Genomic DNA, 20,752 nt, shown 5'->3' with positions numbered 1-20,752 from the left:
CTAGTTTGAAAAAAAAATAAGCCAAACACATTACAACATTTTTCTCTCGCAGTGCATTTCAATGTATGTTTTAAAAGTACATTGTAGTTATCGCAAAATAAAATCATTACACGTGATTACATGTACATGCCCAAATTGGGACAGTTACACTGGCTTTTTCGTTAAATGCAACATTGATTGTTTTCAGTTTCCTGGATCCAGACGTCGGCACAACTCCTTTGATGGTGGCATCCCAGGGTACGTCCGGAATGTGCCATCTTTAGCCGGTCATTTGGCCGGGCGAATTGTGAATGATGCGTTGGATGGTATGTTCAGACATGGGTCGGTTGGGTCGGGTCGTGTTCCAAAAACGACCCTCACCCCCACCCCTTCAGCTACTTCTACCTATCGCCGCTCCCCGTCGTCCAAGATTTCTTCGAGAAGTGCACATAAAAGGTGTGTTTTTTGGCTCATTTTTCTTCTCCGAACCAATTTTCTTCCGATTTTTGTTCGCAAATACTTTTGCATGTTACAGCAGAGAATCTGTTATCAACTTTGAGCATCACAATTGGTCAATTTTGGGATTCGAAATTAATCTCATTTTGCTTGAATTGCACAAGGACACTGATGATATTCAAATGAACAGACTTGATTATCTTCGCAAAATGAGCTGTTCCAGAAATCCTCATTATTCAAACGCTGAGTCTTTTTTGCAAAATTTTGCCAATTCCATTAAACTGCTGTCCTAATTCGTGATCTCAAAGCGCAGTGCTATAACAGGATGTTTTTACAATAGCCGTCGTCATTCGAGGCAGTCGTCGAACATTCTATTAAGTTATAACCGTCAGAATTTTATTAATGAAGATATTGATCAATGCATTATTTGTAAAAAATGATTCAGATATAAACTTTATTTTATACTCTAGTATATGGAAGTTAAAAATTTTAGGCTTGATAAACAGTCTTGATAAACAGTCCGGTCAGGTAAACATCACCCTTCAAACATGGCTCCTCAATTATGGTTTTTTTTTCAGCTCCTCGAAGCCCCGCCCAAGGTCTGTTTTTAATATTTTATAACTTTTAGTCCAACGAGCTTCAAATAATTGCCAGTCGTAGATTAGATTGCTTTTTTATTTGCTACCTAAATTTATAACTATTATTCCTGAATAGTATTTCAAAGTTTAAACCGATTAAACTGCTTTATTTAATCTGATGTAAAAAGAACTTTTAAAAATATTGTCCTGTAGAATCACATAAAAGATTCTAGATAAATTTACCCATTTTTGCGAGATGCAGTTTTGTTTCCAAAATCTAGCAGTTGGATTTTAAAAATTACTATGCTTCATCTTACAAATACCTTGTTAAAGGCGATATGTGCTGAATTGCTCAGTTGACTATAAATATCCGTATTTTACGTGTAACAGTTTCTGTGCTGTTTTTTTTTGTTTACCGCTATATAATGTTCTTTCATTCCATTGACGCGAAGTTTTAATATTTTCAACCATTATGGGTCAAGAAAATTAATTTTGTCGTTCAGCAACTTTGAATGATACAAATTTTTTCGGCTGCTCCTTAGATCGACGTCATTACTTAAAAATTTGAAGCCAGAGTGAACGTTTGTGATCACTATTTTGGGACAAATAATCAATGTTTTTTTGTTTCTTCTTGACCAATTTCTTAGTTTTTGTTTATGGGTGTTTTAAACATAACAGTTTTATCTTTTAACGCTACGCTTTTTGACTGTCTTTGTTAAAAACAGCATCTCTTAATAACGCTGTTTCATTCGTCTCAAAAACGTTTGAAAAAACTAAAAACGATTATTTTGCATAAACCAAAGACCTTTCTTTCCCAATGGATCTACCATCTACTGTATAAAACTAAGTTTTGAGTTGTTTATTTGTTTCAGCCTACCAAAACCCCAACCAAGGTCTGTTTTCTTTTATCTAAATTCTATGCTGCTGCTTTACTTTAGAGCTCCTATTAATTGTTCCGACCCCATCATATGGGGGGGAGGAACTATATACTCAAATGGGTTTTTTTTTTGTTCAGTGAATTTTCGCCGATCGATATATTCATCGTAGAAACTTATGAGTGGTATCATTAAAAAGCCCGTCCAGCGTAGATTATAGAATTAAAAAGATTTTTTCGAAATTCATTTTTTACAGGGAGTTATCGAGCTCCAAAATTTTGTGATCATTCTGGCGTTTTTGTTCACTTTTACAGTTTTTTTTCACTTTTCCGATAAAAGCATGTGTCATATCATTGAAAAGCCCTTTGAAATAGATTATATAAGTTTTTTTTGAAAAATCCCTGATCAGGTAATATATTTTTTTAGTTATCATATTGACATTTTCGTGGTGTCAAAGTGTATTTCTGATGTTGGTTTTAGATTTTCGGTTTTTGGATAGCAAATTACCGTGTAAAAATATTCACTGCGCCTAGGGTAGAATGATACCAATTTCGTAAAACCTTCGAAACAGAATAGATTCAAAAATTTCTAATTTCTGTCTGGAAAAGGCAAAAACAAAATTTTTGGTTTTTGCCAGTTAAGGTTATTAAAAAATTATTAAAAGGCTTTAGAAAGTTAAATTTAAAAAAGTTATGTCACCCTGATTTGGGGTTTTTGAACAATAAAGTTCGAAAACACCAAATCAGATTGACAAAACCTTTCTAAATTTAAATTTCAAGAACTAGCAGATTTGGATCTAGTCTATCCCCCACCAAAGTGGGTATCTATTTTTACGCCGCCCCACGCCTACGTGCTGTTGTTTTGCACAGTGATACGCTGCATCAGGACTCTTGAATTGTAAATGGTAGTAATGAAAAAAAGATAGGGGGCGGCGGAGCAGAACAGATCCCATAATTTTTTCCCCTTGTCTAAAAAACAGGGGTCTTCCAATTATAGGACCCCCCCCACCTCAACTTAGTGGTCAGATAACCTATAGCCCCCCCCCCGTCATAGTAATTATACAATAATGGGGGCTAAAATTTCATGGGGGATATAATGGGAAAGACCGAAATATAGATCTGCACAACTTTAGTTCATATGTAGTTGAAACCTATTCAATAAATGGTCTTTCACATTATAACCCCCTGCAATTATAGCTCCCCATTATGGTATATTTAACATGACTGGGGGTTATAAGTTATATAACCACTAAACTGGGGGGGTTATAATGGGTAAGACCCCATTATTGAGCCTGTTTCAACTAAAAATTTATAAAAAAAATGTGTCGGTCTATCTTTTAGATATGGGGGGAGAATTATGGGATCTATTTCCCCCGCCCTCCGTACCTTGTTTCTTATTACTACGTTTTACAATTCATGTGTTGTGATGCAGAGTATTACTGTGCAAAACATTAGCATGTAGGCGTGGGGTGGCGTAAAAGTTACGGGTCGTTCCCATTATAGACCCCCCATGAAATTTTAGCCCCCATTATGGTATAATTACCATGATGGGGGCTATAGGTTATCTGACAACTAAGCTGGTGGGGGCTATATTGGGAAAGACCCAAAGTTACATACCCACTTTGCTGGGGGGGATAGATTGGTTCCAAAACTGATGGTTGCAATAATAGCTTTGACCTCATTCTGATGGTGATAATTAAAATGGGAGTAAATTGTATTGTGTTTGCAGAAATCAAACGTGCGTTCAAATCATCAAAAAAGTTGTGATTTTTGGCAGAGTTGTTTTGCTGCTGATGATTTCGCGCCAAGTCAAAAATTGCAGCGACAAAGAATTTTTTGCTCATCTCAATCTATAGAAGTCAACAGAAGTTATATTGTTGGGAAAAAAGTCGGTGTCCCCAAAGTACTAAATATCATCCCCCCCCCCAAAAAAAAACATACATACACAAAAACACACACATACCCAAACACACACACACACACACACACACACAATCATGTATGCGTGGAGGGCGTTCGAAGTGGTTGGGGGGGGGGGGTCGGAACATAATGTGCTGTGCACATTATCACGATTCGCCTTGTTGTTAGTTTTAGAATAGTATGCATTTTTTTTTCATTTGCCATCTTAAAATCCAGTAGTTAATGCTGATAGTTTTCTAACATTTATCTTGAATAAATTGCTTAATAGCTTATGTTGTACTGCAGACAAGACTAAAAATTAATTGGTTATGACTTCAATGTAATCTTGTTCATAGGTAGTTTTTTAACGGATTGATATTTCATTCAGAGCCCAGTTGAAAATACTTCTATTTTCGTTACAATATTGAAGATTTTATTGATTTCTTTTATGAATGTAGTCCATTAATTTTGACAACTGTCAAAATATTTCATTCATACATTGCCTCGAATGTTCAATCGTTTAAATGTCTTTTCTCAAATTGAGTTCGAGTAAACCCAGAATCCCATGAGCCGGTACTAAAATGTGTTTGGAGCCTGCAGATGCTACTCATCAAAGGAAACGAAACTGCCAACAAGAAAACCAATCTTTTGTGCGTAATATTAGCAAAACTCGAGGCGATTTTTGAGTAATTTTAAATAAGATTAAGTGTAAATATTGGCAAAAATTGTGCAAAAATTTGGCAGCAGTAAATATATTATTGCATGCAATGACCTTCGTTTTGAAGTTCATTCATAATTGAGGGGCATTGACTAAAATGCAAAAAAATTACTGAGGCAAACATATTTTTTGTATCCATTAGGCAAAAAATTTGAACTAAACTTTGTGAATATTGGGCGAATAGCAAAAAAAAATTACAGGCGGTACATCAAAATCCACTGGACGCTTTGAATTATTCAAATTTCCCTAAAAAATGTCTTCACTTAAGAAACAAGTAAACAAAGCTGGTTTAATATATACCGTTTTTGCTAACTATTTTTGCCCCTCGATAGAACTCGGGCATGGGTATTTGGTCAAACAAATATGATAAAAAAGTGGAAACATGATCAGAAAAAATCAATGCTCTGTTCTAAAAATATCAGAGTGTTGTGGCATAAGAAAAAAATGTGGCTGGATAAATGCTACACGGACATGAAAAAAAGTATGACTTATGCCACAACACTCTGATATTTTTAGAACAGAGCATTGATTTTTTCTAATCATTTTTTCACTTTTTTATCATATTTGTTTGTCCAAATACACTTAATTGCCCGAGTTCTATCGAGGGGCAAAAATAGTTAGCAAAAACGGTATATACTAAACCAGCTTTGTTTTTGTTTTTTAGTGAACACATTTTTAGGGACATTCATCAGGTAGGAACAATTGTTCTTGCGTTCTTTATAGCCTCAAGTGGAATTTGAAATGCTGGCCACAACTGCTTTAACTGGCATTTGCCTAATGTTCACAAATTTAAGTTTAACCTTTTAAAACAATGGTTTTGAAAAATGTGTTTGCCTAATCGAGTTTTTGCCTTTATATCCCATCTGGTTGCAATTTCGTACCGGCTATTCGGTGAGATGTAATTTTTGGCGACCATGGCAAGATACCAGGCTTTTAATTTGGCTGTCAACCAGAGAATTGATTTGTTCTAGTTTTTTTTGAAGGGTTTAAACCTTTTTTGTGACAAGTTAAACACAAAACAAAATTTGGCGGATTTTGGTTCTTTCTCAACAGTTTGTCAGAAGTGGTGATCTCCTAAAAATACCTGTCAGTCAAGGTCATCAACCCACAGAAACCGTGCTTTGTACAAATATTACACCGGTCATCTCTAGTACGTCTGCAACCAATTGTCTGTAATTGAGTTCTGCCTTATTTCAGCTCTTCAAAGCCCCAACCCATCCATGTCTGAACAAAAGTCGAGCCCATTTTGGTCACTCAATGACCAATTGGCCGACTGTTTATTAATCAGAACGCAACGCCGTGCTTTACTGCCTTAATCATAACCATTGTTTTTACTAGCCATTGACCCGAGGTTACAGCAAGCAAAAATTTGAAAAATAACAGTCGTTTTAATGGAAACTAGAAGTAAAAATAATTGAAGGAACTGGCTTTTTCGATGTGTCGGTTTGCTGTAACGTCGGCTTAATGACATTCCAACCCGTTTCTGCACATCTCAGCGTTCAGATTTGAGTTCCCCTCACTGGCAATAATGATTATGATAAAGTTTCTTTTGATTTTGAGTTTATCATATCCCCAACTTTGCAAAGAATTCCATAAAGCTGTAGTTAAAAAATACCAAAGAAACGCCTGTCATTATTTTTGCACCGATCATTATTTTATTTAGTTTATTTTGCCAATTCTGGTTTTTGTGTTGTGAATTTTTTTATTTAACATTTCTGATTTACTTTATATCAAAAACTACTTTTCAGAACCCCTGTTCGGAACTTTTCGGTTGACAAAATGGAGAAAATCTATCTCGGAGAAATTTTTTAGCATGTTTTTCTATTGGATTGTTTTTTTGAAAAAAATACAGCCATGTAAAAATACAGAAAAAAAAATTGTTTTTTTTTTGAAAAAAATACAGCCAAGAGAGAATCGATTAGATATTCTTATTCACATACATTTCTAACATGCCTCTTTCAAGAAAATCATGCAAATATTAGTGTACATTGAAACTAGTGTAAATTCCGATAATTTGGAGAACATAACATTGTTTATATAAGACATCAAAAATATTTTTTTGTAATTTTATTTTCATTTTTACATAAAATGGCAAAATTTCAAAATTTGGACTGTTTGACATTTTTGTTGAAAGTTTCTCAAAATTTAAAATTTGAAAAATTTTTTAAAATTTTTTTACTAACATTACCAAAAAACGATGTTGGCAAAATTATCTCTTTTTTGCATTTTGTTATATCATTTAACAATAATCATACTAAGCTCTGTCGGTATTTGTTTTCTTACTCCTTTTAATTGGAAGCAACTAACATCTTTTTTTTGTAAAATTTTTAACTCGAAGTTACACAATAGAAAAAATATTGATGCATTTTTGTTTGATCCTATCATAATTTAAATCAAGATATCAACAATTCAGACCAATTTTAAAGAAGGTTTGTTCCGATTTTCCCAATTAAATGACTGTAGTTTGTTTCTGCTGGCGGTTAAATTTAGTTTTTTTTTCGAGTGTAACGTAAAAATTGACAAGATTTGGTGGTGAAGAACTTGCCAAATATTGTAGTATTCTTTTGTTTGAAAATAAAATAAAAACGAAAAACAATTTTTCTTGCTACTGGAGTTCGTAGAATTTTATTATTTCTTTATTTAGAAATTGCAAACTTATACAACTCAAAATCAAGTTTTATAAATGACGATCCGCAAAGTTCTTTTTTGTCTGATATGAATAGGCACCTGTTGCTTGATAAGACAATTGAAGGGTCACTTTTGATTTGAAATCACTTCACGTGAGAATTTTGAGATTGCATGTGTTTGCTTATTCACTGTCACTAACGCAGATTTTGGGTGTTATGGCTCAAATCTTTACAATTGAACATTGAAACTCTTTGTGATATCACAAAAAAACAAAAAAAACTGAATTTAGGAAATTCATTCATCTGCCAAACTAAAATTTTTTAAGAATGATTTTTTCATTATCAGAATTGATTTTTTTTCCTTTAAGAATTAATATGTTTGATTCCGTTGTTGTTTTCCGTTTTTGAAACAATAAGCAAGGTTTCACTATTGATTATTTTCAAAGACAAATATCAGGTTTCGTACTGAACTGAGACATTTTTCATTCAAAACTTAAGTTTAGATTTTTTTCTCCAAGTCAATAAAAGATAAAACCAGTTCAAAATAATTATTCACGAGGCAATTTAAGTTTTTGTTCATATGGGTCTTTGTTAAAAATTAACACAGCTCCTGTTGATAATTGACATTTACAGTTGCCTACGACACTCATTTTGATCTTGTCATTTCTGTCATCATCTTTTATTTAGAAGCTAATTCCTTAATTTAAAATACGTTAAATGATCATGACAATTAATATTCAAAAAATTTGTAAAAACAGCCAATTCAAATATTGAGAAATTTTGCATTCAACGAGTTTTATTGAAAGTCTATTCCAGCAAAAGTTTATTTTAAATTTATATTATAAGTTTGTGTTTACTCTCAGAATATGAACTACTTATTCAATAGTTTGACAAAATATCACGAAATCGTAAGAAAATTATGTAACACAGCCAATTTAATTTTTAGTTTTGGCAGAAAAAAAATTAAATTTTACAATAAATGTATGTGCGAATATTTATTTCAATTTTTTCATTTTCATAAAACCACTATCTGGCATTTCAAAATGTCACCAAATGAAAATTGAATGGATAATCTTAATCTCAAATGCTTTTTCTGAAAGCCATTTTTGATATTGTAACAAATTTATTGCTGAACCGACTTTACAAAAAGCTGTGTGCAATTTTCTTTTGTTTTGCAATTTTTTGAACAAAGCCAGCACCCCTATGATGCTATATGACTTATAGATTCTAATTGCTTAAAAAGTCGGAAATGGGAATCTAATTTTTGGGTAAAGTAAGAAAAATTGAGACGGTTCTTCTTCGATCTTTTACTTCTTGGATTTGTATAATATCAATAAAAATATCCGAATTTTGGTTCATCAAGTTCCTGATATTGTCTTTTTGTCAAATTTTATCAACAACAGTACTTTTGGTAATGTTATTTTCTGTTTTGTTAATTTTCAAGTACAATTCTAGCCGAATAGCATGAAATAGTAGCATTTATTAGGGAGCGTTAATTTCAGCCTTGAATGCGAGGGTAAAAAGCATAATTTTTAGGTAAATTTTGAAAGTTCAATATTTGTAAAATACTCTAAAAGTATTTTTAACTAGCTTTTTTTAGAAAAAACTCTATAAATTGAAATGAAGGCGCATTTCAAAAACTCAATAGATTCATAATAAATTAAGCTGATTCCAGCAGAATTTTAAATTAAAATAGTTATTAAAGCTGCTATATATTAAAGCACCAATATACAACGCTAAGCAAATTTAAATAATTGCACTCGCTCGGAATTCTGAGTAGACAGAATCAAAACCAAACTGTTATCATTCTTTTTAAATTAGTGCTGATGAAATCAAACATTAAAAAACTTATCATTATCAAAAACAGACATTTTTGCGTCGTTTGTGCAGATCTAATCTAGCAGGATTTGATTTATGAACAAAAGACAATTTTTTTCTCTTTTGTAGAGAGTACATCTCTGACTTCTCCTCTGAGCACAAGAGGAGACAGCAGAAGTGGATGGAGGACTATGAGCGGGAGGAGAGGGACAGGGAGAGGAGGAGGAAGGACCGGGAGATGGAGAGGAAGGCGGAACTGAGGAGACTGGAGAGTGACTGGGAAAAGGAGAAGAGGGAACGGGAGAGACGGGAAGAAGACAGGAAGAGGTTAGTTGGTCAGGGGGTGTCTCAATTTCTTATTAGGAGTGGTTCAAAATTCGACCGAGTCGAAAGTAGGAGTAAGTCTTGCAAGAGTTATGGCATCAATATTGCAAGATTTTACATTATGTTTTTTGAAAAGATTCTTACAAGATTTTTTGCTAGATCTTGTAAGATTAACATTTGTTTTTGACTAGGGCGTCTATATACATCATGAACCCGGTGAAAAGTTCTCATATTTTACCAGAATTTCACGATTTTGCATTTTTTGGCGAATTAGCCAGATCTGTACTAAGAGATACTGAATCTCAGCACAAAATGACAATCCTTGAAGTTTATCAAATTATACAACAAAAGGATAAAAATTTACAAAAAAACAAATGTTGATCAAGTTGACGTCTTAATGCCAAAATGACGTCTAATCCGAGCAGTCCAGTCCAGTTTTTTCTGCTCTCAGGTCACAACAAATTACGCAATTTTTGGAACAGAGCTCAATAAATTGCACGGGAAGTGAGTCCAATCAGAGGTATTGAGATATAGGACCTCGGATGTTTATTTGGATTGTATGTTGAAATCTCCAGCGAAAAAAATTATTAATCCGAAATCAGAAATAATCTGAAATCATCTTCTGTATGAAATCATCTTCTGTATGAAATTCCGTAGTTTTATTTCAATAATTTCCAATTTCTGTTTTAATTTCAGAGACCGTGATTTGGAGCGTAGGCGTCGTGAGGCAGAGTGGGAGGCCCAACAGGCAGAGTGGGAGAGGGAGAGACAGCAGAGGGAGAGGGAGAGAGAAAAACTCAGAAAGGAACGGGAGAGAATCGAGGAGGAGGCTAGGCTCAAGGCACAGCAGAAGTTCGATCCCAGGTTGGAGCATGTCTTTTTTCATCATACATTTTCTTTCATTTTTGGAGCACAAAACTAAATCTGCGTGACACAACGTGCAATGAGTTCCCCAGGCAGTCCAAAAAAATTATCTCGTACGAATCGCACTAACTCGAACTAACTAGAAAAATTAAACACGAGTTAATAATATTCAGCCAGAAAACAATTCTGTCGCACTAGATATCTATCTTTTAAGACCTTATAAGATCTTGCAGGACTCGAAATTCCAGTGTAAACTTTTTTTTCTAATCGTACCCAGGATGCCGAAATCAGCCCGACGAAAAATCTGATATGGAGAAACAGCTACCCGTTCTGTATTTCCATATTAATATTTTGATTATATTCCTCTTTTTTTCTCAAGAAATGATTTTGAGCTTCTCTATTAGTCAGTCTTCATAAAACGCATTTCCAGACGTTTCTATTTTCTGTCGAGAAATATATTCGATTATAGACATTTAAAAAGCAATAAGTGATAACCATTACTGCACTCCACTTTTAACTCAGCGTACAGAATTCTCTTGACTTCTGCATAGTTCCGTATAGATGTCATGAATTTGAATTCACGGAAGTTCAGCCTCGATATTTGTCTTGTTAGTCGAACCAGTGCTCACCTTGCTACTGAGCCGATTAGAGCCTTGTTTAGTGTTCCAGACAGCCGAATCAGTTTATTTTCAACCGGGAGTTGAGCCCATTACAGCGTTATTCTTCATTGTTCCCTTCAGCCGAACAAAATTTTTTTTCACTTTGGATCTGATTTGACTAGAGAATGAACTTTCCAAGATGCAACAAAGAATGAAATGTGTTCTCTTCAGTTAAAAGTTTTCACTACCGGGATAAAAATTCTTGATACTTAGACCTGAGATTAATTCTTGGCTTTAAAAAACTTATTCACGTTTTCTCAGTATGATCTTGCATTGTTTATAGCGAACCATTCTTGATCTTTTTATTAATAGAAAGAACCATATGTTAGCTTTCTATGGCTGTTCAACGAGTTCTCTTCTAATATGGAAAAAAAACGGGATCGGATATTGGATGGCGTAGCTGTTAGCCGTCTTCGTTGACTCCGAGAAGTGGGGAAATTATGTGAGACATTTGATATGAGAAATTGAAATTAACTAAAACGTGTGAAAGACCTGCTACGTGTATTTCCATAACGTTTTCAATTTTCATTGGTTCCAATAGATTAAAATTTATTTAAAGATCCAATTAGTATTTGATTTTAATTGTCTAAAAATTCTTTTTATCTGAAGTTGGCGTAAACTCATTGGTCCTATATGAAACTGCTTGATAAAAAAAAACAAATTAATTTTGAACATTTAAATTGTTTATGTGGTCCGGTTATCTCCTCGTTGGATGCAGTTTTGTCTACGATTAAAAGCAGGTTTACATAAAATTACTATCTGAAAACTGAAGCAGTATAAATTTTAGCCAACACATGCAAAATTTGCAGTTTTTCGTACCCAGGAAGCAGAATCTTCCACCTTACTTTGCACGAATCAGTGCCACTTTTGATAATGAGTTCTCATACACTGGGGCTCTAGTTCTTGAAGTATATTATATTCTGGGATTAAGTTTCCAATTTTCACGTAGTTGATTTATTGGAGGGAAAGAGGGGGGGGATTTGAATTAACCCTTCATAAAACAAAGTTGGGTTAAGAACATCCTTAAATGTTTTGATGAAATGACTCATTGCAATTCAATACTGCTACCAAATCGTTTTGCATAGATCAAAAATGCTTCTCCAGTCAAGACCAGAAGATTTTCCCATAGGAATATATCAGAATCTAAGGGAAAAGGGCTATCTTTCAAACTCGGGAAAATGATAGTATTTCAAGATTTTGGCTCAAAACGCTTTATTTTGCAGAACCTTCGAATAGAAATATAACATGGTGGAATGTATCAGAAGCATGATATCTGGTTGAATCCTGCAAAGTACGGGAAAATATTGTTTTGCAAGATAACGGTAAAAATAAACAAGGCGGCTCGTTAATGTGCGTTCGCACATGATATTCCGACCCGAGCTCATCTACATTTTTGACTAAATTGTCAACCAAATGAAGAGATAACAAAAATATATGCTTGAGTTTAAAACAATCGTTACACAACCTATCTACTAATTGAATTACATAATGCCATGACTCATTACAGCGCCTAAGTGATCTGACATTAACGAGATTACGCGACAAATAAAACAAACAACAAAATTAGCAAAAACAAAAATTTCACGGCAAAAACGGAATATCTAAATTTAAAAGCACCTAGTAACAACGTCAAAAAGCAGTCAGATAAAACCTTAACTACACAAATTTACTTTTTCTTAACTATACAGCAGACGGAGAGTTTTCTTAATGAGACTAGGTAACAGGCCGACAAAAAGAACGAACAGTGAGGCGAAACTTATAAATTAATCAACATTTTTTACACCACGAAATTTCAAAAATCTTAAAAATCAATAGCTTTTAACTAAATAATCCTTGATAAATTACTAAAAAGTTATTACAAAACCAAAAGGACCTGTATTTGGTTAGACTAAGCCATAGAAACGAACACAAAAAAATCAAAAAAAAAATTTTAAACGATTTGCGAAAACACAAACTATTGCTACCATTAAAATCATTAGCTATCATGTGAAAATTATGTATTTTTATTTCAATTGTTCTTTCTACTAATTCACCTGAAGGATTTACACTGAGAGATTAAATAAGTTTACTTGGGCCACATTTTAAAACCATTGGGATCTGTTATTACGCGATTGTTCTGAAAGAAGAGAAAGAAACACAAAAACTGGCCACACAATAAAAGTTCAGAAAAACGCATATTGTCCAACAAACAAAATATTCGTGAAAAATAACATCAACAGATTTGTTATTTCTTGAAATACAAGAAATTGGATGGGACCTCTCATTGATGAAAAAAAGTTACAATTTGACGAAAAGAACAACAAAAACTGAAAAGTTGGAAAAAAATTTCAAAATGTTTACCATAAACATTAAGACTATTCGCTATAAACTGACTGCTTCGGGTAACATTAATCATTCAATCCTTAATTACAAGCCTATGAGACCTGTCATCAATTTACGTCTACCTAAAGAACAAAAACAGCAAGTTCACGAAAAAATTGAGCGAGAAAAGAGTCGAAGGCATTAAAAAAATGAACCTTTTCACTAAAAACTTTTCTGTTTTTTATTGTTTTTTAAGAGCAATGGAATTTCTCTTTTTTTTATCAATATAATTTCAAATATCAACAATTATGAACAAATACATTGGAACCACGAAATTATCGAGAAAACACGTATTATCAACGACATTAAATTCATTTGCTTTCAACGGACGCCATTAAATACGCTAAATTATGCCTCAATGGGACAACGAGTTTGTTTGTCAATCATATTTCATCAATAAGCCTTTACAACAAGGTACTGACTATGAAAACAACAACAGAGACAGGCAAAAACCAAAAATTGAGTAGAAAAGTGCCATTAGAAAATGTCGAAGCAATTCAACTCGTAAGCTCTTCTCTGAAAACTTTATCTATGATCCGTTGAACTTCTTCTCTAAACTAATGGCGATATCAGCAGAAGGTTGATGTGATAAGATTTCAACAGGATCCAAAAATAAAATAAAAGTACCCGAAAATTAAAAAAAAATTAATAAATCTCGTGGCATTGAAGTTTTAAAACTAATAGGTAGAAGATAAAACCGCAAATCAGACTAATTTTGGCTGCAGAAGAACGGAAAAAAATTCTGTTATTACTGACATTTATCAAGACTTCAAGAAAAATATTAGGATTGGTTAATCAAAAAAATTTTCGAAAAATTATTTTTAAACTCTTAACAGCCATTAAACTCAAAATCTTTCAACGGAGCTCAACAACTACGCTCAGGTATAACACAATGGGGGACAGATGCTGTTTGCTTGCGCAGAAAAATAACAAGACATCACAATAAGTCTTATGACTGTGAAAACAATAACAAAAACAGGCAAAAAAAATTCAGTAGAAAAGTGCGAGAAGAAAGTGTCGAAGCCAATTAAACCATTAGCTTTTCCCTGAAAGATTTATCTGTGATGCACTGAACATCCTCTATAAACCAATGGTGCTGAATTTTTTTTGATAATGTGTTAAATGTTTGGATTATGTGATAAGAGTTCAAAAGTAACCATTAATACAAAAATAAACAATAAGAAATTTTAAAAAAAGGACATGAAATCTTGTGTCATTGAAGTCATATAACCAATAGTAATAGATAAAACCGCTAACCAGATTATTTTTAAGTGCAATAGAAAGCAAGTGGGTCCTGTCATTACTGACACTGAATAACAGTTCACAAAAAACTTTAATATTTGTTAGTGTTCAAAAAAATTTTTTGAAATTTTTTTTCAAATTTTTAACAGCCATTAGTTTCAATAGCTTTGAACGAAAGTCTATAAATACGCTCAAGGATGTCCCAATGGGAGTACAATTATGTTGGTCATGCATAGGTAATCAATAAGATATCACAATAAGTCTTATGACTTTTAAAACAACAACAAAAACAGGCAAAAACCAAAAATTCAAAAGAAAAGTGCGAGAAGAGGGTGTCGAAGCCGTTTAAACCATAAGTTTTTCTATGCAATTTTTATCTGTGATCCACTGAATATCTTCTTTAAGCCAATGGGAGATATCAATATTAGGATAATGTGATAAGATTTCAAAAGTAACCAATAATACAAAAATATACAATTTTTTTTTTAATTTTTTGAAATCCTGTGTCATTGAAGTCATATAACTAATAGTTAGAAGATAAAATTTCTAACCAGATTAATTTGGTTGCAGTAGGTAGGAGGAGGGTGCTGTCACCCCTGTACTGACTTACAGTTCACGATAGTAAATTTATGATTCTTTAATGTTAAAAAAATCGAAAAATTGTTTTTTATTTCTTAACAGCCATTAGCTGTCCCCTCAAAGTACTAGATATGTCCACATAATGCTCATTATGGATCAAATTACACTGTTAGTCGAAGAATCAATGCCATAGGACTCCAAAAAATGGAAAAAACCTCAAAAAGAAACAAAAAATTTCATTTAAAATTACGAAAACTCAGAATCCAAGCCAAAAAAAACATGAGCAATTCCTTGAAAACGAGGTTTCTTGTTCATTGGGCTTCATTTGAATGTAATGGAGGTTTTTCATTAATAGAAACTCAAAATAAAAAATGATTTGTCCTTAGGTGACTTAAAAAAGCAAAATAGAAAAATTTTATTAAAAAAAAGAGCTCTCAAATAGATTTCGATTTTTTTTTGATAGTGAACTTCCTTATGAGACCAGAACTAGTATTTTTTATCGCCCTTAGTCTATTAGGAACACAAAATTGATCCATTTTTGGCGTGAAATTTAATTTTTAAACACTATTTCCATAGAAAATGTTTGAATTTTGAGAAAAACTACACTAAAAGTGAACAAATATCCCGTGTTCACACAAAACTTCAATCCTCGATAACTCCTCGAAAAAAACGAAAATCAAAAAAAAAATTTAATTTTGAATTCTACGCTGGGCTAGCTTTTTAATGATACCACTCACATTTTTCTTCGACGAATATATCGATCGGCCAAAATTGACTGAACAAAAAAAACCCGTTTGGGTATATAGTTCCTCCCCTCCACAAGTGGGGTCGGAACAAAAATAGGTCGTTCCAGTTTTGAGGTATTTCAATTGATTGATAGTATAAATTTTGCTCTTTTTAATTTAGACACAATAATTTGCAGTTCAGTTGCCTCGCTGTTCGAATAAAGAAGCATAAAAATTTTTGGCAAATAATAAGCAATGCTTTCTTGGTGATTGCTTGAGTTCAGATATGACTGCTTGCCCGTTAATTTTTACAAAATCGTGTAAATGTTTTACGATAGAGTATATTGCACGTATATTGCGCGATAGAATATATTGCATGTTTTACATTGCACATAGAGTATATTGCACATTCATTTTTTTCGCTCTGAAAAACGAAACAGTTTATTATTCAAAACCTTTTCTTCCATATTACAAACTTCTTTTACCCTGAACGTATAGTTGCTATTTCAGTAGTACGAGAACACATCATCTAAATTAGAGTAATGTTGAATGACATTGATTAACTGTGACGAAAGGTTTATATAACGAACCTTCCCGAGAAGGATTTGTCTTCAAAGTTTTACGAGAAAAAATATTATCCGAAGAATAGAATAGATTCTAATTTCTCTCCAATTTCTTCTAGAAGTCAGCTTAAAATATGCTTGTGATTATACAGGAATTACGCCAAGTACGACACTATATGGGAGCTCAATTGCAAATATTTGGAATCCACTATCCCAATTTACTGAGACTGAAATGTCCAAATTTAACAGTACTCTTAACAGTGTGTACCTATATTCAAAATTCTGGCTCCTGTCATGACTCGTAATAACCATTGGTGATTAGTTCAGTTTTGGAATCTCTGGGACAACTTTCTAATTTTGATCACGTGTGTTTCAGAGTGCACACAGTCGAGGTTGATGATAACAAACCAGAAGATGACAGTGCCACTCTGGCCAGACCCACAGTAGTGCCAGAACCAGTAGTCTCCCCACGCTCTCCAGGGTTGCAGACCAGACCAAAGAAGAAGGTATTAACACATGGACTAAGCTGACCTCCCATCCCCCCGCAAAACTTCTCTTCTCCAATTTGCATAGTAAACTGGGATCTACCATATATATTTTATGCCTCCAGGCGCACGTGCTAATTTTTTACATATTAACGTGCCATATAACAACACATAATTTGTAATGGGGGCATACAAAATTTGGAGGCCGAAACAGAATAGATTTGCGAACAGTCACAGTCGCACACAATCAGGGAGAATTTGGGAAACTCAAACAGATCTTTTCTGATAATTTTCTTCATACTTGATAGCAGAGAAATGTAAAATGTGTCTACGAAATGTTCTAAACAAAAAATTACGATCCTTAAATTGCCTTTGTTTGTTCAGGTTTTGAATGAAGTTGCCGAGCACGACCCTGGAGAGGTCAAGAATGACAGGGACCCTGGAGTCTGGGAAGGACAGTAAGAAAAACTTCCCATTTTTCTCCCAAGTAGTTAATTAATTAGAAGTGATAAGTTAACAAGGAGGCTCAGAATAGATGCTTACAATGTTAATTTCCGATGCATCCAAGGAAGTCTTCAGCTTCAATATTTTTAATCTAATATGAGCGTTGCACTTTTCAAGTTCTTTTTGTGAAAATTGTGGGATCAATGAGGAGCTCTAAGAGCTTCTGCCTCAAACTAAAAAGAAATTGAGATATTTAAAAAAAAACTGCGTTTTTAATTCTTCAAGGACTAATGAAAACTAACAGAGGCATTATAGATTACGCGAAACTGATTGAAGTCATTGCCCGTACTTAACGCCAAGTCAATATCAATACTGGGCAAGGCTAATTCCAAGTCTCGATATCAGTACTGATTCAGAGCTATGATCATAACACATTTAAGACTTGTCAGAGTTGGCCAAAATTTTACAACTCTAAGCCAAGTGCAAAAAGTTCCTTACGGGGATGGATTCCACGCTCTCCCTCTCACAAGCTATTTGTCATCCTTATTGCGCCACTGTGACTGTTGAAACTTTCGTCTTTTGTGCCGTTAAAATACGCTTGAAAGAAGCAAATTTCAAGTGAGAAAGCGAGCAAATTATACTACATGGGAGACTTGCATTTACAATTGCCCAGTGCTGATTAACACTTGGAGCTCGGTACGTGTCAGAATTTTTGTTACTTTCAAGAACCGGTGGTAGTGGGTCGAGATAATGAGCTAGCATTTTGGAATGATTTCTGCGGAGTCAAGTAATGTTGCTCACAGTGCTTAAAACACGCAATTTGCACGTTTTATATTTACAAAAAGTCAATGAAAGTCAACATCTGGCTATGCATGCAGGCACATCAAGCATTTTAACTTCAGGCACCTGAATTTTGGCATGTTATAACGTACGCTTATTAACGTACACTGTTTTAAGTAAAGCGTAAGTAGCGTAAGGGTTGAAAGCATAGCCTACACTCTTTTCAAACAAACTTTAAAACTGCATTTTCCCCCGTGAACGGAAATATTTATTTTTCTTGCATTTTTTGCTACCTAATGCTCCGTTTTGTGCTGATATTGCTATTCATTATACGATTATCAATAATATACGAAAATATGATCTAAGAATACACTCATTTCATTGAAAAAATGATGTTTCCTGGTCACTAAAAACACAAAATCTTAACAATCTTGTTGAAATTTCAAATAACAACTCTGATATCAAAAACGTTGGCTTCAAATGTATAACGTGTATTCTTTTTTCTCATCACCATTTTGGCGGAATTCCTAACAAAGAAACGATTGCAACTCTGCCTAATACAAATATACTTTTTTTGAACTAAATTTCTAGTCAAAAACCACGGAGATAAATTAAACTCATTGCCTCATTTTTAATGTAAAATTTTAGTTAAGTGTTTTATGAATACTGGGTAATATGGTATAACGACACTAAATATTATTTAAACTTAATAATACGTTACGGTGACATGTATTAGTTTTGAGTTCTTGTGGTTTTCGTTATTCCTTATTGAGTATTTGATGAGTATCTTATGCGTAAATGGCTTGGAGGTGTCGACTGTGGTTGGGCCGTATTGAACCTTAATGAAATTAACCCCGTAAAGTTGCAACGCAAGCGAATGACCGAATACTTTTTCGACATTCAAATGAACACCAAAACACTGCATATCTGCTTATTTTAAATTTGTCGTCTGACCTTTGAAATGTTTGACAGCGTTGCAACCTCCTAGGACAAATTATAGCAGAGTTATTGTTGCAAAAATCATATTTAGGGGCAGTCAACTAGACACGCGTGAGTTCAACTCCCTGCCATGGCGTAAAATGTACGCGTTATTCATTTTAGGCATTTAAATGTCAATGAGGACTTAAATAATGCTTTTCCAATCTGCGAAATCCTCAAACCTCCGATAATTTGATTTGACCATGCGAAGACATCCATATTATCGCCCAGTGAACTAAATTTTGATACAATCTGATCAGAAACAATTAAATTTTGGTAAATCTCGCCAAGATCTTGAGATGGTACTTACCATGAAAATATCAGGATTTGTACGAACTTGCAAGATCTTTGCATGGTTGTTATGGTAAACGTTACCTTAACTTTGTCTTAGCAAATTTTACCTTGACTTTATTTAGTGTGTTGAGTTTTCAGACGACTTTGATTACTTTTCTGAGGACGAAATACATCGAGCAGCGATCAGAAATGATAATAAGTGTTATTATGATTTGTCAAGATTTTGTCAAGAGCTATCAGGAAACTTTTTTGGTTTATCTTGATAAGATTTTACCAAGATTTATCAGTATTTTCCAAGATATTTTGGTGTTTCAAGTTTTCGGCAAGATGTTTCAAGTTTTGCTTAAGATGTCAAGATCAAGGTGTATCAAGTTTCCATTCACTGGGCGACCAAAAAATGCTATGAAAAGACTTTACCTCGACTTTAACAATGTTCTTGACCTTGTATTTCTAGTCAATATTGGACCCCCTATTAGAATTATATAGTCTTTTCCTAAGTCGAGGTCTAAATATGGGTAACGCAAGATTGATTTTCAAATGGCTGGCACTTATGTTGTTTGCAGTGGTCACTTCAAAGACGAGCGAGTGATCTTCAACTCTGAAAGTGGTCACATCAGTTGGACTAAACCAAAGGGATCTTTAGAGGTCATTTACAAGAACCCTGATGGAATATTGGAGTTCGGGTGAGCATAATCATTCTTAAAATCTTTATTTTTTTCACATTAGATATCTTGGAAGGCCAAATTTTATTATTAATTAGAAGTTTTATTAACAATTAGAAATTAGGTGGTTCCATATAAAAACATTCATAATTTCCCGTTATAATATCGCAAGGTTACCAAGATTAATGTATGATAATTTATTGATTACCAGTTTCCAAACGTGGTCTTTTGATTTGAGTCTTATTTGAGAGCTATTTGACGTGTTAGCGTCAATACGTGTCAGAGGACAAAATTCCCCAATGACAATTTACCCAATGTACCAAAATACGCAAATTGTACTTCCCAGTATTTTAATTACCCAATTGGTTAATATTATCAGAAGGACTATTAGCCAAATAATGCTATACGGAAGATGTATAATAATTAATTTAACAATTTCTAAATGTAACTCTAGTTCATTTGGCCATGCAACGTGCGCCATGACTATGCCTCAGTGTCCCGTGGGACTTAATACAAAAATATCACAACCAAACATGTGATCAAATAGCCGCTGAATTATATTAAAGCATGTGTAATACTGCTTTTTTGTGATGGGATATTTGACGGACAAGATCAAAGGGAATAAATTGGGCATCATGGCATTGATTGTTTTGACACATTGGGTGTTTTTGCACTGGGTAAATTGTAATGCAACTGGTCACAAATAGATTTTTAAAGCTAAATTTCAAGTAGTTGTTTCCGAATGTTCATCTTTGATTGTGAAAAAGCCATTTATATTTCAGATTTTGGTGAACTTTTGAGTCGAAAAAATTTTCTTAAATTTTGAGCCTAACGACTTTAGCA

The 20,752-nt window shown here is 33.6% G+C and overlaps 1 protein-coding gene across 7 annotated transcripts in view; it reads left to right on the top strand.

Moving 5' to 3' along the window:
• Window positions 1-20,752, top strand: part of LOC142350853 (uncharacterized) — a 105,839-nt gene that overhangs the window by 74,062 nt on the left and 11,025 nt on the right. For 3 of the 7 annotated variants that reach the window (XM_075402830.1, XM_075402833.1, XM_075402836.1), the window contains 8 exons: window positions 188-435; window positions 1,014-1,034; window positions 1,886-1,906; window positions 9,079-9,276; window positions 9,970-10,137; window positions 16,643-16,772; window positions 17,136-17,209; window positions 19,811-19,930. In XM_075402830.1, coding sequence (XP_075258945.1) covers window positions 188-435; window positions 1,014-1,034; window positions 1,886-1,906; window positions 9,079-9,276; window positions 9,970-10,137; window positions 16,643-16,772; window positions 17,136-17,209; window positions 19,811-19,930 — 980 coding nt within the window. The remainder of the gene's footprint in view (window positions 1-187; window positions 436-1,013; window positions 1,035-1,885; window positions 1,907-9,078; window positions 9,277-9,969; window positions 10,138-16,642; window positions 16,773-17,135; window positions 17,210-19,810; window positions 19,931-20,752) is intronic. The other 4 variants (XM_075402832.1, XM_075402831.1, XM_075402834.1 and 1 more) reach the window with 4 other exon arrangements.

The sequence above is a fragment of the Convolutriloba macropyga genome, chromosome 12 (genome assembly GCF_964194025.1).
Source record: "Convolutriloba macropyga chromosome 12, txConMacr16.3, whole genome shotgun sequence".
NCBI lineage: Eukaryota > Metazoa > Xenacoelomorpha > Acoela > Convolutidae > Convolutriloba > Convolutriloba macropyga.
This window is presented reverse-complemented; position numbering and strand designations above follow the sequence as displayed.